A 22,311-nucleotide genomic window follows, 5' to 3' on the forward strand; every position below is an offset into this window, starting at 1 on the left:
ACACCAAAATATAACACCCAACTATAGAGGTTAAACAAATATTATCATTTTGCAGTATTTGCTTCAGATCTTTTATTTTCACAGATTAATTAAACACCATAAACTAAAGCAATGACTTTCTTCCTTTCTATTATTTATTTCTGTCTCCCAAGAGGCATCATATAATCTGAAAGTGGTGGGTAACATTCTCAGGCTTTTTTTGTACTTCACCTGCATAAGAATATATACTTGAAGTCTATATGCCATTGCTTCAGTGTTATAAATTTACATTACTGTTTTATGCTGTTTAGTTGCTTTGAAGCTTGCCTTTTACACTCAATTACATTTTTTAGTTTGATCCATGCTGATCTAGTTCTACATATGTCACATACTATTTATTGTATTATAGGATTAAATCGGGGCTTTTTGGCCGTTACACTAAAAAGTTATGTTTAAGTTGCTTCTACTTTTTACTACTATATACGATGCTGCAAAGATCATCATTTTGCATAATCTTCTTGTGCATTTGTGTAAAAGTTTCTCTGGAACAGACACTGATATGGTTTGGCTCTATGTCCCCACCCAAATATCATGTTTTAACTCCCATAATTCCCATGTGTCATGGGAAGGACCCGGTGGGAGGTGGGAGATGACTGAATTATGGGGGCGGGTCTTTTCCGTGCTGTTCACATGATAGTGAGTAAGCCTCATGTGATCTAATGGTATTATAGGGGGGAGTTTCCCTGCACAACTTCTCTTTGCCTGCTGCCATCCACCTAAGATGTGACTTGCTCCTTCTTGCCTTCTGCCATGATTGTGAGGCCTCCCCCCAGCCACAAGGAACTGTGATTCCAATTATACTTCTTTATTTTGCAAATTGCCCAGTCTTGGGTGTGTCTTTATCAGCAGTGTGAAAATGGATTAATAAAGACCCCTAGAAGTGAAGTTACTGAATCAACTTTATTCAATATTGTTTAGTTTCTCTTTAAAGAGGTGGTACGAACTTTGCAATTTTACCAGGGATGTATACATATTCCTGTTTTCCTACCTCCTCATCTACCAACAGAATAAATGTGAAGCTGTTATTTTATTTTGCATCTCTCTAAAGGCTAGTATGATTGAACAGTTCTTGGCTTTTTGTTCCTTCTTTTATACTATTTGCCATTTTTTCCTATTGGGTATTTAAATTTTTCTTGTTCATTTTTAAGGGTTCTGTATTTATTCTGAATACAAATCTTTGCTCTATGGATTGCAAATCTATTTTACCACTCTGGGTATCTAATTAATATTAAGAAAATACAGTGCTTGGGATAGAGTTGCAATATCAATAACAGAAAACTTATAAAAATGTAAAAAATATTCCTTCTTTGGGTAAAGAATTTTTCTCGTTTCAAAGCTGAGCATAAGGCTACTAATGTTTATCTGAAACATTATATTGTATATATTTCTGAATATTTTTAAAAGTCTTTAATGTTCACATCTTGGCATCTTACTACTGTTTACAAATACTGCTAAAATTGATTTATACAATAAAAAGCAAATTCCAAGTCTGTTAAGTCTGAGTTTGAAATATCTTAGAATGTCAGTGGGATATTCTTCAGCAACTACTTATCTTAGAAATCATTTTATAAAATAAATTCTGTCCTTGGTGACATAATTTGTTCTATGCCTATAGTACCATGGAGAACTTCATGAGAGATAAATGTATATCTGTGTACATATGTGTATATTTGTATATGTCCAGAGAGTATCTTTATTTTAATCTTACACTCCAATTGATAAATTAAACTTTGAGGAAACTCTTTTCATGGAATGAGTGTAGTATACACATCAGGGAAAGTAATTTAGTTCTGTCTTAATTCTTCACTAATTTCCACCAAAATAAATATAGAACAGATTCAGAAAACTGATGCTGAGGACAGACTTAGTGAATCTGTGAACCCGTGGCTGGAAGCCTAAACTATTATTTTGAATTAACCCATTAACTCATTTGAGATAATTCTATCCAGATTTTAGTCTGTATTTATTCAACTGATTTACTGTCTGCTTTTCTTTCTCCCAAATGGGACCCATTACTTCTCTTTAAAGCAGTGTTTTCCACGTATTTTACCATTTTTATTTTTCAGAGTACCTTATATGCTAATTATTGAGTTATGTATCAGGTAGTCCTCGTTACAAAGCCTAGATTTACTGTATGTCCATTTTAGTGAGCAAGTTTGTACATACGTACACATACACATTGTGTCAAAATGGCCTTTTAAAAGGATGGTGATTATACTTTCAGAAGTACCACACTCCTTTACACACTACCATAGATTTATAAGGATTTCCAACCTGAAATTGAATCTCTCCATATGACTGAAAGTACTACAACCAGTCACAGGCCACAAAGCACCCTACCTCATTTCTTAGTTCATGTGCAGCAGCAGAAGGGCTAGATGGTCTTTACTTTTCAAAGCAACAGTAACAAAATGAGGAACTGAGCCTCTGTTTTAGACTTGGACAATCTTGGGTTGGGCCTGTGTAACTCGGTTGGGATTTTGACAGAACCACTTAGTAATTGTTAATCCACGTAATAAAATTAGAGTACTGATTTTATGAGACTGTTGTGGGATGAACCGTACCGGCTAAAAGCAACATAAACTAAGTACTGATAGGGCTGTTGATCGCATCTCCCCCAAACCTCCATCAATGTGATGGCCGGGAACTTGTGTGGGCCACAGACTCAAACCTGAACTTCCGCAGAAGATATCAAGAAGGAGAACCCCTCTATTTCTGAAGCCTCTGACTGTGATAACTGAGTGAATTGATATCTTCCATCAGCCACCGTGGAACCACAAAAGGAGGGCTTGTCCAGGAATTAAACCAACAGAAGGAAAGCCCAGACAAAGAGGGAAGGATGGGCTCATGATGTTTGAACCTCTGACCTGTCTTTGTCTTGCACCAGCCACACTGCAGGATGCTGTTGCTCCAGCAATTACATGTCTATTTAGGCTTGGGTTTCTGTCCTCCCTTGGGTTTCTGACATACACAGTGCCATCCTAACGTAACTTACATTGATCAGTTCTCACCATCTCCACTAGAAGCCAGGCATTAATCAGCTCCTACCAACTCCACCGGATGCCAGATGAGTCCTGTGAATTCTAGATGGGAAGATGATTATCTTCCAAAACACAGGGCTTTAGAACATCCACAGGCAAATTTTGATGTCTTCACAGCCTCACATGTGCTACCAATTCCAGAATTTTTCCTAAGCATGACCAGTAAGGTCACCCTATACACTGTAATATGTCTCAAGGAATCAGATCTTGCAATGTGTAACAATAGGTAATATTTTATAGAGCCAGATACTCTACAAAGGTTTTTCTATGCTTTACCTGATTCCGCATTTCCAGTCGCTGTGTGTGAACCCATGTGTGGGTAGATAGTTATCTCTCTCCTTTCAATATGAGGAAACTGAAGCTCAAAGAGGCCAAGAACACAAAGCAATAGGTCTTGGGTCATTTGACCACCTGCATTTTTTATTATATTGGTTTGAATCCTAAGAAATTGCCATTTTTGTAGGTCAAATCGTTAAGTGCATGTGATTTTCCCTCTACAATGTTGTCTAACTCAGGAACATTTTAGTAACAAGTGACACACACTGACACAAACTAGCCTCAACAAAAATACAACATTTAATTGCTGGAGCAACGGCATCCTGCAGTGTGGCTGGCACAAGGCATAGACAGATCAGAGGTTCAAACATCATAAGCCCATCCTTCCCTCTTTGTCTGGGCTTTCCTTGTGTTGGTTTAATTCCTGGACAAGCCCTCCTTTTGTGTTGCTACTGTGGCTGCTGAAAGATACCAATTCACTCAGTTATCGCAGTCAGAGACTTCAGTAAACAGAGGGCTCCTCCTTCTTGATATCTTCTGCGGAAGTTCAGGTTTGAGTCTGTGGCCCACACAAGTTCCTGGCCATCACATTGATGGAGGTTTGGGGAGATGCAACCAACAGCCCTATCCCTAACAGGAGGGGAGGTTTCCAAAATTAAAGGAGAGTTCTGTCTCTAGAACAAAGGTGAACAGGAGCTGCTCAGGCAAAAATAACACATGGTCTGCTGCACATGAAGCACCCAAATCTATAGAAAATGTAACGCTCTCCCCAATGCTAGAGTTACACTTGATTACAGAGAAAATAAACACTGCATAATAAATAATAAGACAGAGGGAAGTTAATGAGGTGAAGATCAAGTTAATGATAAACCCAACAATGAACAATCTGGTTAACTACACATTAGAATTGATTTCCTTCTTAAGGTTAAGAAACTTATTCCCTTAATATTGATGACATTTCTGTCCACAAAATTTTAAAAGTTCAAGTTCATCTCTCAATTTCTTACAATGACATTGGAAAATTAAATAATATTCATCTACTGAACCAAAGCCCATTGTGTAACTCAGGTTTATATTTGCCTATTTCTACTGTCTCCATTGCCCCAAATTTCAGTCAAGCAGGACACAGAACTGATTTCCTGTCAGCATCAAACAAACTACATACATCTACCCTACAAATTATATTGGCAAAAATAAATAAGAAGGGACTTACTGTGGCCATCTGTAAGATGACTTCAATAACTAGTAAGGCAGAAAGTTGAATTTTTACAATGTGCTTTTGGGAACCATATGAAATCCTTTATAAACCAAAATTTATATTTAGACTTGAAGAGCAAAACTGGGTCCAGACTTCTTTGATAACCTCACTTGTCAATGAATAAAGGGTTGACCCTTTACCCCAATATATATATTATTCTTTAAAATAAGTCTTCTAAATATGCACACCATTAGCAAATATATCTTAAGGCACAATATGCAATCAGATAAAGAACCTTTGTTAATAATAGTGAACGTCTTTTATTAGGTATGCATTATATAATATTACATATGGGACGAGAGGTAAAGAAAAGGGAGGGAGGAAAGGAGAGACTGGGAGACACTGTTTCCTTGTTTGAGTTTTGGAGGATCAACTTCTCGGTCTTGAACAGATGATCATTATTACTAGTATTGTTTTTTCTTTTATAATATGACTGATGAAGAGCTCAGTAATAGAAAAATGGCTTACTTGGCAGCTTGCTTGTGTTTGCGTTATTACCATTGGCTTCATTCATTGGTTTCTTTTCGGAAAACTTTAAGTTCCTTTTACGGAGCGTTAATTTAAAATAGATAATATCTGAGGAACCCAGCACACTCGAGCTGTAATGAACAGCAACCTTCTGGAAAGGAGCCGGACTGCATGGGCCCCGCCTGCACCACACCTCAGGCACTGTGCACAGAAACTACCATCTAGTGCAAGCAAAGGGAGCGCGTGGTGTCAACAGATACGCTTCACATTTCATATGCTCGATTTCTCGCATTTTTCAGTGTTCTCATGCTTTCCCCCACACCACAATAAGCTCTCTGGAGCATCACTTCAAGCACACACAGTCCACTGCAGACCACTCGACATGAAGCACACAAGACTTTGGGACAAGGCTGGCCCGAAATCTCGTGGTCCCTGTAGAAGACAATTATGCTCTCACTGTGTAAAACAAAACAGTACGACGGTGACACAGTAGGAAAGCAAAGGAGAAAGTTTCAACATGAGAAATCTTACTGATTTGTTTCAAATTGAATCATTAATACTCATATGATACACCTAGAAAAAATAATATCCAAGAGTAATAGTCCTATGCCTTAACAACTGTCTTTTAAAAATAATTTTATAAGTATTTTTGCAGAATATTTTAACTGAATTTGCTATTTTCACTCCAAAATTTGTCACTTCTTTGATCAACGACTAATTATGTAAAGCAAAGTTCTTCATTTAAATGCTATGATATCTGGTCTTGCTAAAAACACACTAGAAAAAAAAAATCCTGGGCATCTTTCATTTTTTATTTTTCATAAACCTTTCAAAGGATTAATATAACTTCTGATGAGTATTCTTTTAGAAAGAAAGAATTGCATGGTGCAGACCATATAATTACTAAGATGAGAGATGAAAATTACTAGTAATAGTAATGAAATAGTAAGCGTTGTATTTGTGTGAAAATTAGTAATTTCATCTTACTAAGTAATTTCATCTGTATCCTGACAAAACTTTAACATCTCCATGTTTCATGGAGGACAAAATGAAGCAACTTCCATTAATGAATCAAGATACATTTCCCATTTTAAAACACAAATGGAGTAAACTGTTGGTAATTAGACTCACAACTATTCAATCAATTCCTATTTTTGTTAAATAATAACACATTTAGGGAGACTTAAGAATCTAACTGCTTCTCTTCTTTTTACAATGGCTCCTGAAATCTCAAAAACATTCCAAAACGTCTACTTTACCTCCCTAAAGATGGGTATAACTCACTGTCTTATGAACAGAAGTAATTTTTTAAAAATTTCTATCTAAGGTCCTTGAGAAATAGAAGAGCCACAAATAATTACGGCTTCTAGCATTTCAAGACACTCTGCAGAATAACTGCAAAAAATATCAAGACTCAGAAAAAAATTATGAACGACTCAGTTTGATTTTCTGCTGATTCAAAATCTCAATAGTATTTAATGGTTAAGTTTACAGATTATTTAATTAGCATTAGGCAAAAGAAAGAGACATTACCTCGCCATGTTTCTGTTTTTCCTACTAAAAGACACTATGTAAAAATAACATAGTAAGTACTGAAGAGTTTTAAATATATTTGCAAAAGCTTTTTATTTCAACTATTTTGAATTTTAAGAAAAAGCGTATAGTTTATATAGTTTGAACATCTGCAATAATAGTGTTTTCGATGCAAAAAGAACAAATGGAGAGCGCAGCTGACAGATTAAGTTCTATTTCAGGGTTCAGTTACAAGTAAAGAAACAGAGGAAAAGGAAAGAAAGTAAAATTACAGAATGATCATATGTTCCAAAGAAATCCATCATCCAACGTTTTCTGCAGGATATCAGTTGATAGGATCAAAAGATAAAAGCCTCATTTGACAATTAAATCTCCTAAATAGGAAAACATTTTAAGTGCCAGGCAGAATCCAGTTTATAAATGTTCAGATGTGCTCCAGATTCTGTCCTCAGGACATCTAAGTTATGTGTTCTTCTAAGGGGAATCTTAAAAGGAATAATTATTGAAATGATATTATACTGAGTTTTTCCAGACTTTTATTATACACACTTGACTCTCCTGTGGATTATGTTCCCACACTCAACTGACTACTTAATGCTGGTCCTACAGTTTTCTTGTCCTGACATCTAAGATGCCTTAATTGTAAAACGGCTTTCATTCGCTTTTTATGTCAAATTCAAACGTGAACAGTCTTCCAGTATTTGCCTACCTTTTACTAAATAATAGAGACCCTGCTTGGCAAAAGGACTGTTAATTATATTGTAAGAAAAATAGCTGAAGAACTTGCAAATAGAAATGAAAAGACTTAAGGAGAACGTTGTAGTTATGTTGAAATACCTGAAGGATTGTCAAATGAAAGAGACACATTTATCTTGTTAACTCAAGAGAGGTTGACTGTGACTAATGGATAACAATTTTTAAAAGTAGTTTTTAGTCCAAAAGAAGGCAAAAGACTTGAATGGTAACAGTAGCCCAGAAATAGACAGGGTGGTCCGGTAAAAAATTAAGCAGAGATTGGTTATTTATGGAAGAAAAATAATGCAGAAATCTCTCAACTGTGAAGAAGTTAATTAATCTAGATAGTTGCTAAGGAATCGTTCAACTCCAAGAGTCTTTGATTCAGTAATTTTCTTCTGGTCCCTCATCCCATTTACCTCCGCCTGACGCCATCTTCCATCATACCCTTATCAGATAAACTGTCTTGTAGAGTACTTTTTCTTCCTGTTTATTTTCCCTCAAGTTGTCTTCATTTCAGACTCTAATACTCTCCAAACTACATGATCACAAGCAAATTATTTAACTGTTGAGATCTGCAATATCCTATCGACTCATGTAAAGTGTTTAGCACAACTCCTGGCACCTAGCAATTACTAACTGTTTGCCATTATTAGCCATTATTATTGTACCCCAACTCGCAAATCAGCGTCTCCATCAGGCATCCACCCACTAATCAGACCCAGATTTGGTCGATCACTTAAGAAATTTCTCTCACTCTCAGGCATGCAGCTGTTTTAAATTTGCTTGGAGATATTTGGAGAGAGTAGTGAAATTGCAGTACAGTAGAGGAATCGGGATTCTCGGATGAGAATTTCTCCCTTTAAATGCAGAGGTCTACTAATGTAGCTCAGTATAGGACTCTTCAGAGATACAAAATGCCCACCTGGAGAAAGAGAACACCGGGTCTTCTGTGGATGGCCCAGGCTTCAGCTGTGTTTGCGGCTTTAACTCAGATCAAAACGGGGCACAAACACTGGGAGATTCCTCCCTGGAAAATAAAAGGAACAATAAACCCAGGTTGAAGACATTCAACAAAATAACTGACTCATACTCCTCAAAATTGTCAGGGACATGAAAGGCAAGAAAAGTGAGGGATGGCTACAATTTGGACGAAATTAATGAGACAGGACAATTAAACGTGATATGGGAGCCTGAAATGGATCCTGGAACAGAAAACAGACAATATGAATACTTGGCAAAATTCTTATGTGGTCTGTAATTCAGCCAATAGCCTCATATCCTCATTCACTTCCTCAGTTTGCTACTTGTACTATGGTTATATAAGGTGTGAACATAGAGGAAGCTGGGTGAGGAGCAAAGAAAACTCTCTGCACAATGTTTATAAATTTTTGTAAATAAAATTATTTTTATATAAAAAGTTTAAAATGCAAAATATAATTTTTTGAATTTTTAAATTAATTTTTATGAGATTGACAGACAAAACTATGTATTTATCATGTACATGATATTTTGAAGTATACACACATTGTGGAATAGTAAAATCTATTTAACATATACATTATATCACACAGTTATCATTTTTTGTGAGAGTATTTAACATCCACTCATTGCATTTTTAAAGAATACACAGGGTGGCTGTAGCTAAACTATAACATTTTTACATTTTAAATCATATGTTAAAATATCTAAAAATATTTTAAAGATTTATATCATCACAAGTACTAATTATTCCTGTGCATGTCTCCCACCCCATGAAACACAGATACATACATACACACAGCATTGAAAGGAAGAAAAAACAAATTTTGAAACATTTTACATCGATTGCTATGGAATGAACTGTGCTTCCTCAAAATTCATATGTTGAAGCCCTGCCTCCTCTTGGGACTGTATTTGCAGACAGGACCTTTAAGAGATCATTGTGGCCTGGCCCTTATGACTTCATTTGACCGTAATTACCTCCTAAGAGAGGCAGCATACCTCTCCTACCCGCTTCTCACACGGGGACACAGTGAGAAGGCAGCCATCTGCCCACCGTGAAGAGCGCCCTCACTGGATCCAGACCATGCTGGCACCTTGATCTTGGACTTCCAGCCTTCAGAACTGTGAGAAAATAAATTTCTGTTGTTTAAGCCACCTAGTCTGTGGTCTTTTGTGATGGCAGCCTAAGCAGACCAATATCTCAATGTATCCGTTTTCTACTGCTGCCATCACAAATTACCATAAATTTAGGACTTTGAACAACACACATTTATTATATGACACTCTTGGAGGACAGAAGTTTGACACGGGCCTCCCTGGGTTAACACTGTCAGCAGGGTCTTGTTTCTTTCTAGAGGCTCAGGCAAACAACCCATTTGCCCACCTTTTCCACCTTCTAGAAACACTCTACATTCTTGGCTTATGATCCGTTTCCTCCAACTTCAAGCCAGCAACAACAAATCTCTCCCCAGCCCTGCTCCCAGTGTCATGTCTCTCTGTGACCACAGAAGGAAAGGTTCTGCCCTCGGACACACTCATGTATGTAGATGGGCTCACCCTGAGAATCTAGGATGGTTTTCCAATTTCAAGAACCACACCTGTGATGGTTAATATCCAGTATCAACTTGATTGGATTGAAGGATGCAAAGTATTGTTCCTGGGTGTGTCTGTGAGGGTGTTGCCAAGGAGATTAACATTTGGTCAGTGGACTGGGAGGGGCAGACTCACTCTCAATCTGGGTGGGCACAATCTAATCCGCTATCAGTGCGGGTAGAATAAAGCAGGCAGAAGAGCGTGGAAGGACTAGACTAGCTAAGTCTTCTGGCCTCCATCTTTCTCCTGTTCAGGGTGCTTCCTGCCGTTGAACATCAGACTCCAAGTTCTTCAGCTTTTGGACTCTTGGACTTACACCAGTGGTTTGCCAGGGGCTCTCAGGCCTTCGGCCACAGACTGTAGGCTACACTGTCAGCTTCCCTACTTTTGAGAGTTTGGGACTTGGACCGGCTTCCCGGCTCCTCAGCTTACAGACTGTAGGACTTCACCTTGTGATCATGTGAGTCAATTTTCCTAATGAACTCTCCTTCATACAGTCATCTTTCCTATTAGTTCTGTCCCTTTAGAGAGCCCTGACTAATACAATACCCTTAATTCTATCTGCAAAGGCCTTCTCGCTATGCACGGTGGGCAACATGCAGGTTCTAGGAGTTTGGGTGTGGCCATCTTTGGGGCCACTCTCTGACTGCCACTATGAATCTCTGTTGACACAGAACCTGTCAGGACTCAAACTTACACGATTGTCAGATACAAAACCACTTAGATCAAATCAGGACGATTGGGAACTAACATGTAACTTCCCTGGAACTTGAGCACAGAACAGTGCAGCTAGGAATGCCTGAAAGATATACTCTAGCTTGGCAGATGAGGCTGGAGAAAGAAAGAACAGAAAACAGACAAGTTGGTGTTTGTTCACATATCACATGGGCAGGATTTTAGCTGCTGTTGACATGGAAGGAGGAGAGAAAATAGAAATCAAGCCATATGTGTCTTTTTCCTTTGGAGCAAGCTCCTTAACTTGGACGTATAAGGCATTTGCTTGAAGTTGTGGATAAGGTATAACTATGAATATAAAAATACACACTCACCTAGAAAACTTTTTCATCAAAAAGATCCATGTCAGCCATAAAAGAAAAGCAAACATAGACACATTGGGACAACACAAATAGACAAAAATTTTTCCAGAAGTAAAGCAACTAGAAAATATAAGGGAAGGAAAATTGCATTCACAAGAGTAACTCTAATCATGAGGTAACTAAGAATTCAGTTAGTGAACAATAAAGAAAATTATAACAATTATAAAATTCTACCGAGGGACATGGACACGGAGAAAGGCTTCACTGCATAGAGAGATCTACGTCATCCTTGGGGCAGAATGTTCTGGTTTGTAGCCGTGAAGAGGAAGGGCGGAAGCACAGCAAGGTATAGAATGGGCAGAGGAAACTTCTGAAGGGAAAATATTCGAGCTTCATCCCTTGGATTCGTTGATGGAAAGGCCTATTTAATGTTTTTAATAATATGAGTCTCCACTTATTCCATGTCTAGTACTTTGCACGGAGCTCACATAATTGTTTCCTTGAGCATAACCTGAGATAAAGTAGCCCACACTTTCACAGTTGTAAAGTGTTCATGTATGAATTCCATAAGAATTTAAACCTCAAGAAACAGGAATAATTTGTAAATACCCTCATGATGCCTACCTCAGTCCTTATGCTGATTTACTGATATTGAAACCCTAGTATTCCAAATTATTCGCCATGGAACAACTAGAAATTCATAGAAATTATTTTCTAATTTAAAGGAACTTCTACCCTACAGTTAGCTCCATTTTTAATCAGCACAAGTACTGTAGTATTATATAAAAGAGTGAGTACTGACTCAATTTGTCTTGATTTTTAAAATTTTTTAAAAATGTTCCTCATATGAACTTCATTTTCATCAAATCTCAGCTTCATCAATTCTAAGCACAGTTGCTGTATATTTTAGGTTTCTACTTCTCAAGGAAACATGTCTAAAACAATAATTGATCGTTTTAAATGACAAACCTTTGGTTTACAGGTTTCCGACTTTGTATTTAGAAATTAAACATGTTTAGCAATTTATAACAAAAATCATTAACTCTAGATATTATAGTATCTGAAAAAATGTGCTTAAAAATAAAATATTTTTAATCTTCTTGTAATTTTGAATTTTTCCATATCTGCTTTATCATCTACTGTTTTGAAAAATATATGAACTAATCATATTAGTTGTAAAAGTGTTCACTTAACTCCCTTAGTATTTAAATTTCTCTCTAGCTGTCTAGATATAATCTAGTAGTCAAATTGTGGCATTATTGTTTCAAATATTTTGTATTATATTAATGATTTATTAAGCCTGTTCAACTCTTCATCTAGTCAGGAGAGAACTCCACAGGGCACAGATCATAAAGGAAGCTCGATCATCAAAGAGTGTGTAACGCTGGGAAATAAAGGGAAGTTAGAAGCGAAAGAACAAACGTCAGTTCCTGGGAAAAGTCAAGAGGTGGGTCCTGATGGCAGGAGTCATTCTCAGCTGAGCACCCCAGGGCCTGGTCATCAAGCCCTCCATTTCCCTGGCAGAACAGAAGGCCTTCAGACCCTTCACAGCCTCTACTGAGTATGTAAAATGTGAAAGAAATATAATCAAAACTGTCCTCTAGTGTTGAATCCCATATGACTGAACTAACCCTGTGATTCTTGGCTTCCCAACAGTTTTGTTGCTGAGCCCTTGTTCCTTTCTATACGGTAGAGGAGTATGTTAAAGCTGTTCGGGTAGATCACATCTCTAGACTGTTTTCACTCCAGGAGAGTGGCAATGCGGCTTCTCCAGGGCTGAGAGCCTGAGTCCAGGTGTGCTTTCTCTGGGAAGCAACACCGAAACGGGGAAGCCGTCCTTGTTGAGGGAGGGACGCGTTCTCCCATACAGCCCTTACAGGGTTCTTCTTCCTCACTCGTGCTGCAGCGACCAGTGTGACTGAGGCCAGCAGGCCCTTCTCCTGGGCATGAGAGGTGGGGGTGGGACAGCCTCCACTCCACTAGCTCATTTCTTTCTTTTTTTTTTGTTTTTTAGAGAAACGTTGTGTTTAATGGTAAAGCTTAGCACACTGTAGAACCAGGAATGGCATGGAGTCACAGCAGCACACACAGGCAGGTGACCCCCACGGAGCCTCACATGGCAAAGAGGATGAGGAAGGCAACCATTCGACAGAAGAGCCCCATGGCCTCAGACAGAGCAAAGCCCAGAATGGCACAGGAGAAGAGCTGCTGCTTGAGAGACAGGTTCCTGGCACAAGCAATGACCAAGCTGCCAAACACCATTCCAATGCCAGCACCTGAACCAGCCACACCAACTGTGGCTGCCCCAGCACCAATCAACTTGGCTGCTATGTCAATGTCCCGGGAGACAACGCTGGTCTGGAACTCCCATCTGACTACCCGGAGTGGGCAGCTGCTGTAGGAAAACTGTTTAGATGAATTCTCTGGGCTATTCAAGAAGGAGGCAGACACAAGCCAGATTAGACCCCAGGTACAACAGCGGCTCCAAGCTGGAGAAATGAGTAATGCCCTGGTGGTCTGCGCTGTTTCAGTCTCCCAGCTTTAGCCCTTGGTCTCAGCACTCCAGCTCTTTTCTTCTGTTTACTTTATTGGGACTTTTGCTGCATGGAGGAAGATGGAAATAAAGCTTCAGAACAATACAGTTGAAACATTGGTTATGAGAGTCTTTGTTCCAACAGTTGTTGGGGGGTTGGTGGGGTGGGTGTTTCATTAAGCCACAGGGGCTTAAATTGGGATTTGAGAAAGAATGTACTCTTTCTCAAAGAAAAGTCACACCTCGATGTCCAGACAGGTGGGCTCATTGGCTTAAAGCAGCGGATCCAGCAGTGGTCAAGAAGGTAGAACAGCCAAAGCACCCATGTCGTAATCCACTTCAGAAGGGAAAACAAACTGGCATGGCCTGAGGCCAACTGCAAAACCAACTATCTCAGAAGCCAGGACTGCTATTGATCGGTTGACTCAATAGACATCAATGCAAATCGTATACAAGAAACCCTGAGCGCTGTTAGAAGCAAATGACTGATTAGAGGAACAGAGCAAGGAAATGCCATTAAGTAATGGATGGGCTGGGCAAGTTGGTTCACACCTGTAATCCTAGCTCTTTGGGAGGCTGAGGAGGGAGGGTTGCTTGAGGCCAGGACTTTGAGACCAGCCTGGGCAATATAGTGAGAACCCACTTCTAAAAAAAAAAAAAAATTTTTAATTGACCCGATGTGGTTGCATGTGTCTGTAGTCCCAGCTACTCAGGAGGCTGAGGCAAGAGGGTCACTGGAGTCCAGAAGTTCGAGACTACAGTGAGCCATGATTGCACCACTGCACTCCAGCCTGCGTGACAGAGTGAGACTCTATCTTTAAGGGAAAAAGAGTGAGACTCTGTCTTTAAGGAAAAAAAAAAAAAAAGCAGTAATGAATATACATACAAATATGCAAATCTAAATAAATATACAGGCTCCGTACATAATAGATAGAGCTTATTCTCTTGAATACCTGAACTTGCCACCAAGACTTTGGTTCTCAGCAAAGGTGAGAGTAGGAGAAAGAGGAAGGTGAAGCCTACATACGGTAACCTTGTGAGTACCTCTTCCTTCACCCTGATCTTTCCAGCAGGCTCCTGGCTCCTTTTCCCCACCTTTCTTCATGTTCTCCTCTCAAAGAAGTCACTCATTAACACCTGCACCATCAGACGACGTTTCCACACACAATAAAGAGTTGCACAAGTAACATTAGAGTTTTTACTGGAATATATTTTTGAAAAATCTAACTGATTCTCTTTTTTTTTCTTAACACCTTTGGTGTTGGGTTCTTGTTTGTTTTGTTTTCTGGAATTATAGAAAAAAATATTCCCCTGACCTTATGCTCAGGCAGAGTCAAATAAACTACCTTGAAAACATTTAGGGAAGTTAATTACAGAAAAAACTTTTTTTTCTTTCACTGTTTTGCAGCTATGGGTGTAAAACTAGACCATAGAGAAATGGCCTGCTTTACACCAAGGCATGAAACTGCAGTGGGAGGAAGAGAAGGAGGTGGAAAGTGAGGAGATGGAAGGAAAGTCGATGCCGTGAGACTCCCTCTGCCTTGTAGGCTGCTCCTCCTGGACACTTACCTTCAGAAATCACTCCATTTCCACACCAGCTTTTCCATCCCTAAACCCAGAAAATGATTCCACAGGTGATAGCCCCAGAGCAAGCCCTTCTGACCCCTTTCCAGTCCCCTATCTGTCCCACTATCCTCTTAATACCCTTTTCATTGAATTCCAGAGGGCTTCAGCCCACAGTAAAATGAAATTACAAGTATTAAACCTTGATCTCTCTTGAATATAATTCATTGCAAACACTCGTGCCCTTAATCCTTAGCGCCCAAATAGCATAATTTTTTAAATCCTCTTATTGATACCCTTTTAATTATTACTCCCAGGAGAGAAAAAATAAATCAGCCACGACCCAGCCACCTCTCACCTTGTCTCTTTATTTTTCCTTTTGTTCAACAAGAATCTCGTGCCTTTTTCTCACATTATCCCATTATGCATGCTCACTGCGAGGTGGCATTCTCGTCTGTATGTGACACAATGTGTCATTGTCCAACGGCTACCTACATCAGCCTACTCTGGGGAAAAAAGAGCTTTTACCACACACAAAAAATAAATCTGTTCAGATTACCCACTTTAATCATTTGGTTAAGTATAGAGCAATGAGCAACAATACATTTTTTTATTCTCACTAGGGACAGAACGATGTTTAATTAGGCATTTAAAAGCGACTGTTAACTTATACAGACCTCATCACAAATGGTTTTTCAACCAGTTCAGTGATCTGAAACACCAATTAGTTTCAATTCACACTTCTTATTATCTGTCCCTCATTAAACCATTTAGTTCAGAATCTAAATTCCTTTCTATTCAAGAGTGTTGATGTTTTACTTTGCGTAGAAGGAATTTTTTTTTTCTTCTAAAAAGGCATTCTGCAAACTGTCTTCTCATATATCTTTTTTTTTTTTTAGTTAAACAAGCATGGCAGAGCTTCTTTTCCTGAAAATGCTCTTTGTTGATACTGCTGTTCTTAAGTCCAATCTGTCCCATCAGGGGCTTCGTGGAGGGCTCTGGTGATTTGTCTTCCAGTGCTGCTTGTCCTGTGAGCATCTGCAGCTGCGCCTGTCAAAACCCGGCTCCAATGCTGCCACCTTGATCTCTGGGTAAGGCCTGGCCTCTCCGGGTATCCTCCTCTCAAATGGAGTCACAGCTCTGCAGCTAGTCCTCCTGCAACGGCTCATGGTCTCCATAGCGGATTTTTTTTTTTTTTTCTCACTTCGAAGTCTAGCTTTAGGACACCAAAAAGTACACAGAAAGAGCATGCAAGGACATTGGTCAAGGTACTCCAGAGAAACAGAATCCACAGAAGATAGAGAGAAAGAAGCTTTAGAGAATTGGCTCATATGGTTGTAGAAGTGACAAGTCCAAAACCTGCATTAGCCCCCAAGGCTGGAAATTCAGGGAAGAGTGAAAATGTTGTGACCTTAAGTCCAAATTTTGCAGGGAAGCAAGCTGGAAACTCAGTCAGACATTCTATGTTCAACACTTGAAGAGAATTTTTTTCTTTTTCAAGAAACCTTAGTCTTTTCTCTTAAATCCATTGGCTGATTAGATGACGCCTACCCAAATCATACAGGGTCATCTACTTCAAGTCTACTGATTTAAGAGTCTCGCTCTGTCGCCCGGGCTGGAATGCAGTGGCCGGATCTCAGCTCACTGCAAGCTCCGCCTCCCGGGTTCACGCCATTCTCCTGCCTCAGCCTCCGGAGTAGCTGGGACTACAGGCGCCCGCCACCTCGCCCGGCTAGATTTTTGTATTTTTTAGTAGAGACGGCGTTTCACTGTGTTAGCCAGGATGGTCTCGATCTCCTGACCTCGTGATCCGCCCGTCTCGGCCTCCCAAAGTGCTGGGATTACAGGCTTAAGCCACCGCGCCCGGCCTGATTTAAATCTTAATCACATCTAAAACATACATCCACGGCAATGTTAGGATTTATATTTGACCAAACAAAACTGGACTTTATGGCCTAGCCAAGTTGACACACAAAATTACCCATCCTAGGTGGAGGATGTAGCCTGGGATTTCAATAGCAGCTCTGCCACACACTTACTCCAAGACCTTCCATGGGCCTCAGTCTCCTTATCTATGACATGGTTCCCCAAATGGAATGAATGAGAAGAAATATTGGCTCCACTCTTTGAGCCAATCACATTTAAATTCAGATAAGTTTCCAACTAGTCATATTTCATTGTACTCAAAACAAACCCTATCTGGCAATAGGGTTCAGGGAGATTCCTGTTGATGTGGGGAAAGCTTTGGTCTTGAGAGTCAATATGGGAATAACATGATAAATTCGTTAAGTTAGACAGTTCAAAGTCAAGCAAGATTGTGTTGGACTAGAAAGCTAGTGTATTAATGTGCAATGGAAGTATGGCTGTATGGTGCAGAGAAAACTATAGTAGAAGCCATGTATCCTACATGTGCAATGCTGAATCAGTCACTTGCCCTCCCTTGACCTCAATTTCCTTCCCAGAAGATAGGAAATTTGGACATAATGACTTTAATGTACCTTCCAATTTCAAATGGGAATCTATTAGGATTCTTGTTTTCTTCCTGAATCGTTTATATTCATTAAGAGGTATTTGATATTAGTTAAGTCAAATGTTTTAAGCTTTTAAACCTATTAAGGCATAAAGGTAATCTGAAACTTCAAGACTAAAAAATTCTATTTTACTGGGCTCTAGGTCACATAGCATAATAACTATTTATATTAACTACTGCAATGAAATCAGTCAAAAGTTGTATTTTTATATCATCTATTCAAACTTTTTATTCTCAAAAGATCTTATGATTAAATCTTCCTTTAGCCAATTTGGCATCAACTATTCTTCTTTGACAGTGTCTAGGGTGATATAATAAAATATCAACTGTTCTTTCTACAATTTAATATTCCTCAGTGGAATACGCTACTTTGTGGGATTAATGGTCCATGTTATTACATCTTTTTGATCAGTTTAGATCCTTCTCACTATTTTTTACTGCTTGATCTTTGCTTCCAAACTATAATTGCATTAGAGGATAAGAGTTAAAATGGTACTATTTTTGGAAAAAAATTCAATAGTGATACATACTTTGTTAAATGAACAACAAATATTTGTTAAGTGGATAAATAAGTAAATTAATACAAATGTATGAGGAAACTCTCCAAGAACTTCAAAGTGCCTTGTATAGGACCTTAAACATACGAGGTACATAAAAAATAGGTTTAAAAGATTAGAAAAAATCAATGCAAGAAAAGACGAAAAAAATATATATCCAAGTGTTGATTACCCAGCCAAATACTCAGCCTTATTTCCATATTTCTCTCACCCTATCCAATATTCACTCAACACATACTGCTTAAGTATCTACTGTATGTCTGGCACTCTCTTGGCCACTGAAAATATGGCAATGAGCAAAACAGGAATGCTCCCCGCCTCATGGAATTTATACCTTCTCTTCTCTCTTCTCAAAACCATACAATAGGGGCAGAAGATAGAAATGATACCTTTATAACAAACTAAAAAATTCAAAAGGTTGGTTGTTGTTGTTGTTGCTGTTTAAGTAGTGTTGTTTACTTGATTTTCAACAAACTGCTCAATGTACACTTCAGTTACCAGGCCGCTGTGTTTTCCTTTGAAATACAGAGCCTAAACCACATGGACCCAGTCTGCTTCACCCAGGTAAGACACTTGGGCACCCATCAACTGAGGCACAGCCAACCGTGATTGACAGCGTGAGAGAGTCTTTCTGGGTGTCACTGTTAGTAATGACCTCATAGGACTCCCCTTGGGCCTATGAATGACACAGGACAGGTGTACTTCTCAGCAGTCTCTGTGTCAGATGTGGATCAACCTATCTTCTGGGGCAGCTTCATGCTGTCCTCCAATGCTCTAGCCTTTGGGGGTAAGACATTGCATCCATTGGATTCAGCGTGTAGTCAATCACTCACAAAGTCATTTACTTGACATTGATTTTCTACCCCATTTTCACTGTCATGTATAATATCTTGGTACCAAAAAGCATGTTAAGAACAAAATAATTGATTCCATGGCTTCATAAATATAGTATCAAAAAGAGATGAAATTCAAACAACTCAATTGAAAAAGGGGTTGAGTGCATGAATAAAAGATTTAGTAGGAAGTGCAGTTGGCATTATTGGCTAGAATCAGGCTTGGGGGTTTCCTGTAATTTAAAATTATTTATGCTGCCTAGCAATCATTCATGGAACCCCTACTCTTTGCCCCTGCGCTAGACCCTGGGAACACAAAGATGGATAGAGATTCAGCCCCTATTCTGAATCTGGCCTGCAAACACCAGTCAGATTTTAGATTAACACATAAATCTTTGACTCTTCCGTATGCCAGAAAAATGTAGGCTTTGTAATTATGACTCTAACACTTTTCCACACTTTCCCTTCCAAAAATATAACTATGTTTATATTGAATACTCATTGAAATGTTTAGTTCATAGTCTTCATTCTCTTTTACTAATACTTCCATTTTCTATTTGAAGTTGGTAACGAATGATTAGTTTTCCTCAGAACGTCAAACTAACTATATCTTCCCAAGCAGTTTTAATAACAAAAGAATACTAAACTTGGAGAAGAGGCTTATCACAAAAGTTTCATTGCTAGATTTTTGGCCAAGAGAATTTCCAAGCATATAATTTGCAGGCTTCTACTTTACCCTGCTCAGTCCTGAAGCGATAATGGTTGTCCAGTTATTTCTGTCTGCACAAGAATCCTGCCCCATCCCCTAGCCCAGCATACAAATTCAGAACATTACTTGTCAGGCCCGCAGCCGCTTCTCCTGATTACATCAGTCAGATGAGACGTCTGCTGATCCTCATCTCGGAAACGGCTCTAGAAAAATGATTCTGAAGACTCTTGATAAGCCTCCCCAAAATTTTACTTATAACTCTAAATATTACATATTTCACTTTTGCAAAAAAGGAAAAGCATGAAAATTCATTAATATGCTCCACCCCACCCCAGGTTCCTCTTTCCCATGTCTATTCATAATTAGACTATAAATGAGGTCCAAAAAACTACAGCCTTCATCTACCAGACGGAAATGTCCTGGGTTAAGCCTAAATTAAATCTTATTTGTTGTAATTCAAAGATATTTTTCTCAGTCTATTATAATACTCTATTTTTCTGTCATCTATTATCTCCACAAACAGCCATGGAAATAGCTTTACTGATACTAAAATGAGCACCCCAACTTCTAGAAAGATTAATACGAATTTATTTGCATAATTAATTCAAATGTTCTTAGCTCCTTCCCTGTCATTAGCAAAATAGAATGGAACAGTGAAGAAAAGATTGATAAGCTTTGAAATGATAATAATTCAATAGGTAGCAAATTATGTCAGCAGCCTGTGTCATTTATCTATTTATGCAGTGGGACAATTATTTACTCTGCTTTGTTTCAAAAAGGATTTCAGGTGGCTTCAGTAATTTCTGCAGCGTAATTCATTTGTTGAAAGGAAACTTTTAACTGATAACTTATGGAAGAGTTGGGAAGAAATTTGGACAAATTATATCTAAGACTTTTAGAGCAAACTGCATAATATTTCACACAGTCAAAAAAAAAGAGAGGATACCCTGGTTGGACAAGAACCAATGGATTATGAAAATGGTTTGGATTCCTTCAAACTTCTGTAATTACTTTCAGTTGTGCAGTTTTTCTGACAGCTGAGATTTCTTACTCAGGCTTCAAAACCATTAGCATTACATAATGCTGAACCAATTAATGCAGCTAGCCAGTGATTCTCACTCTCCTCTAAAACCTTAGCACCACAAGGAAATATTTCTTTCCCACTTTGTACTCATTTGGAGACAAGCATTTAGTGACCCTAAAACCCAATGCCCTCTTTATCATGCCCTTTGGTCCATTTTTGATGGCCAATGCTACCATTTAAAGACAGCCAATTACTATCTCTTTCATTTTATTCATCAAAAACTAAAAGAAAGAGAAATGAGATGTCTCCTTCATGCCAAATCATATACTTTATCAGAGACTGCATAAGAAAAATATAATAAGCCCTGACATTCTGTCTTTCATTCTCTTCATGAATTAATACATCTATTCCTCTAACATTAATGAAGAATAAACACTGTGACACAAATCTTTTCAATCTTTAGAAAATTCAAACCTCTCTTTCCCATGACAGTTTCATATTTCTTTATCATACGTTTTACATTATTCATGGGTAAATAGCACAAATAATATGTTTGAGCTGTATTTTCTTACCATTCCCAAATCTATGCGATAAAATGATAAAGACACAGATGTTACCGTAGAAGCCCAAGACTCATCTTTTGACACCTGCTTTTCTTCTTCCATGTCATGCCTGCCCCTCTTCAGGTTCTGAAAACTACTCCGGTTAAATCTAGTTTGGGATTGGATATGTCAGTTTCACCAAAATATCGATGTATGTGATATAACATGGATTCATATTCTTGTGCTATGTCTCCCAGGCATGTGCATTTTAGAAATAAAAGACATTATCTGCAGTTGAAGCAACTGTTTGTTTCTTTGTTTTGAGATGGATTTTCACTGTGTCACCCAGACTGGAATGCAGTGGTGTGATCTCAGCTCACTACCACCTCTGCCTCCCAGGTTCAAGCAGTTATTCTGCCTCAGCCTCCCAAGTAGCTGGGATTACAGGCGCCCATCACCATGCCCAGCTAATTTTTTGTATTCTTAGTAGAGATGAGGTTTCACCATGTTGACTAGGCTGGTCTTGAACTCCTGACCTCAAGTGAGCCACCCACCTCAGCCTCCCAAAGTGCTGGGATTACAGGCATGAACCACTGCACCCAGCCCACCCTTTCACTTTGGAAGTGATGGTGAGCAGCAAATAACCGGGACAAAGATGTGAAAGATAAAAGTATAAAATACCGTCTCTCAAGCTTATGGCCTAGTGGGAGTGAATAAAACAAACAAGTAATTGTAGTATGAAGCATAATAATACCGGGGTCAGTAGAGATACAAAGTCATTTAAGATAAAGGAATTCATATTTATTGTGTGACTTCTAAATAGTGAGTACTATACATGTGTTTTCAAGAATAATCTTATAATACCATCTCAAAGGGAAATTATTATCCCCGCTGGAAAAATGGGAAAAATGAGGGTAATCAAGCTCATTTTCCCAAGAGTATGTAACAAACAAACAGCAAAGTCAGAGACTGAGTCATGATTTTCTGGCACGTTCTTTCCACGTACAATGTGCTGGAAACACAGAAGGGGCCACATCTGACCGAAGCAGCTTTGCC

The 22,311-nt window shown here is 38.7% G+C and overlaps 1 protein-coding gene and 1 long non-coding RNA gene across 3 annotated transcripts in view; both read right to left on the reverse strand.

Moving 5' to 3' along the window:
* Positions 1-22,311, reverse strand: part of LOC111546304 — a 211,934-nt gene that overhangs the window by 95,227 nt on the left and 94,396 nt on the right. For both annotated transcript variants that reach the window (XR_002732723.2, XR_004228693.1), the window contains exon 3: positions 8,276-8,380. This is a non-coding gene — a long non-coding RNA (uncharacterized LOC111546304). The remainder of the gene's footprint in view (positions 1-8,275; positions 8,381-22,311) is intronic.
* On the reverse strand, positions 13,077-16,320 carry LOC116418593 (ATP synthase F(0) complex subunit C1, mitochondrial-like). The gene is made up of 2 exons (XM_031934959.1): positions 16,298-16,320; positions 13,077-13,359 (listed from the first exon to the last, which is right to left on the reverse strand). The coding sequence occupies exons 1-2, from the start codon at positions 16,318-16,320 to the stop codon at positions 13,077-13,079; spliced, it is 306 nt and encodes a 101-aa protein (XP_031790819.1).

The sequence above is a fragment of the Piliocolobus tephrosceles genome, chromosome X (genome assembly GCF_002776525.5).
Source record: "Piliocolobus tephrosceles isolate RC106 chromosome X, ASM277652v3, whole genome shotgun sequence".
In the NCBI taxonomy this organism is placed as follows: Eukaryota; Metazoa; Chordata; class Mammalia; order Primates; family Cercopithecidae; genus Piliocolobus; species Piliocolobus tephrosceles.

What these genes read in the sequence shown, in the direction of transcription:
- LOC116418593 (XM_031934959.1), bottom strand. Translation starts at nt 16,320, where the DNA reads ATGTCCTTGCATGCTCTTTCTGT. An exon ending in TCCTTGCATGCTCTTTCTGT is followed by an intron (nt 13,360 to 16,297) that starts GTACTTTTTGGT and finishes GTTTTCCTACAG; the next exon opens with CAGCTGCCCACTCCGGGTAG.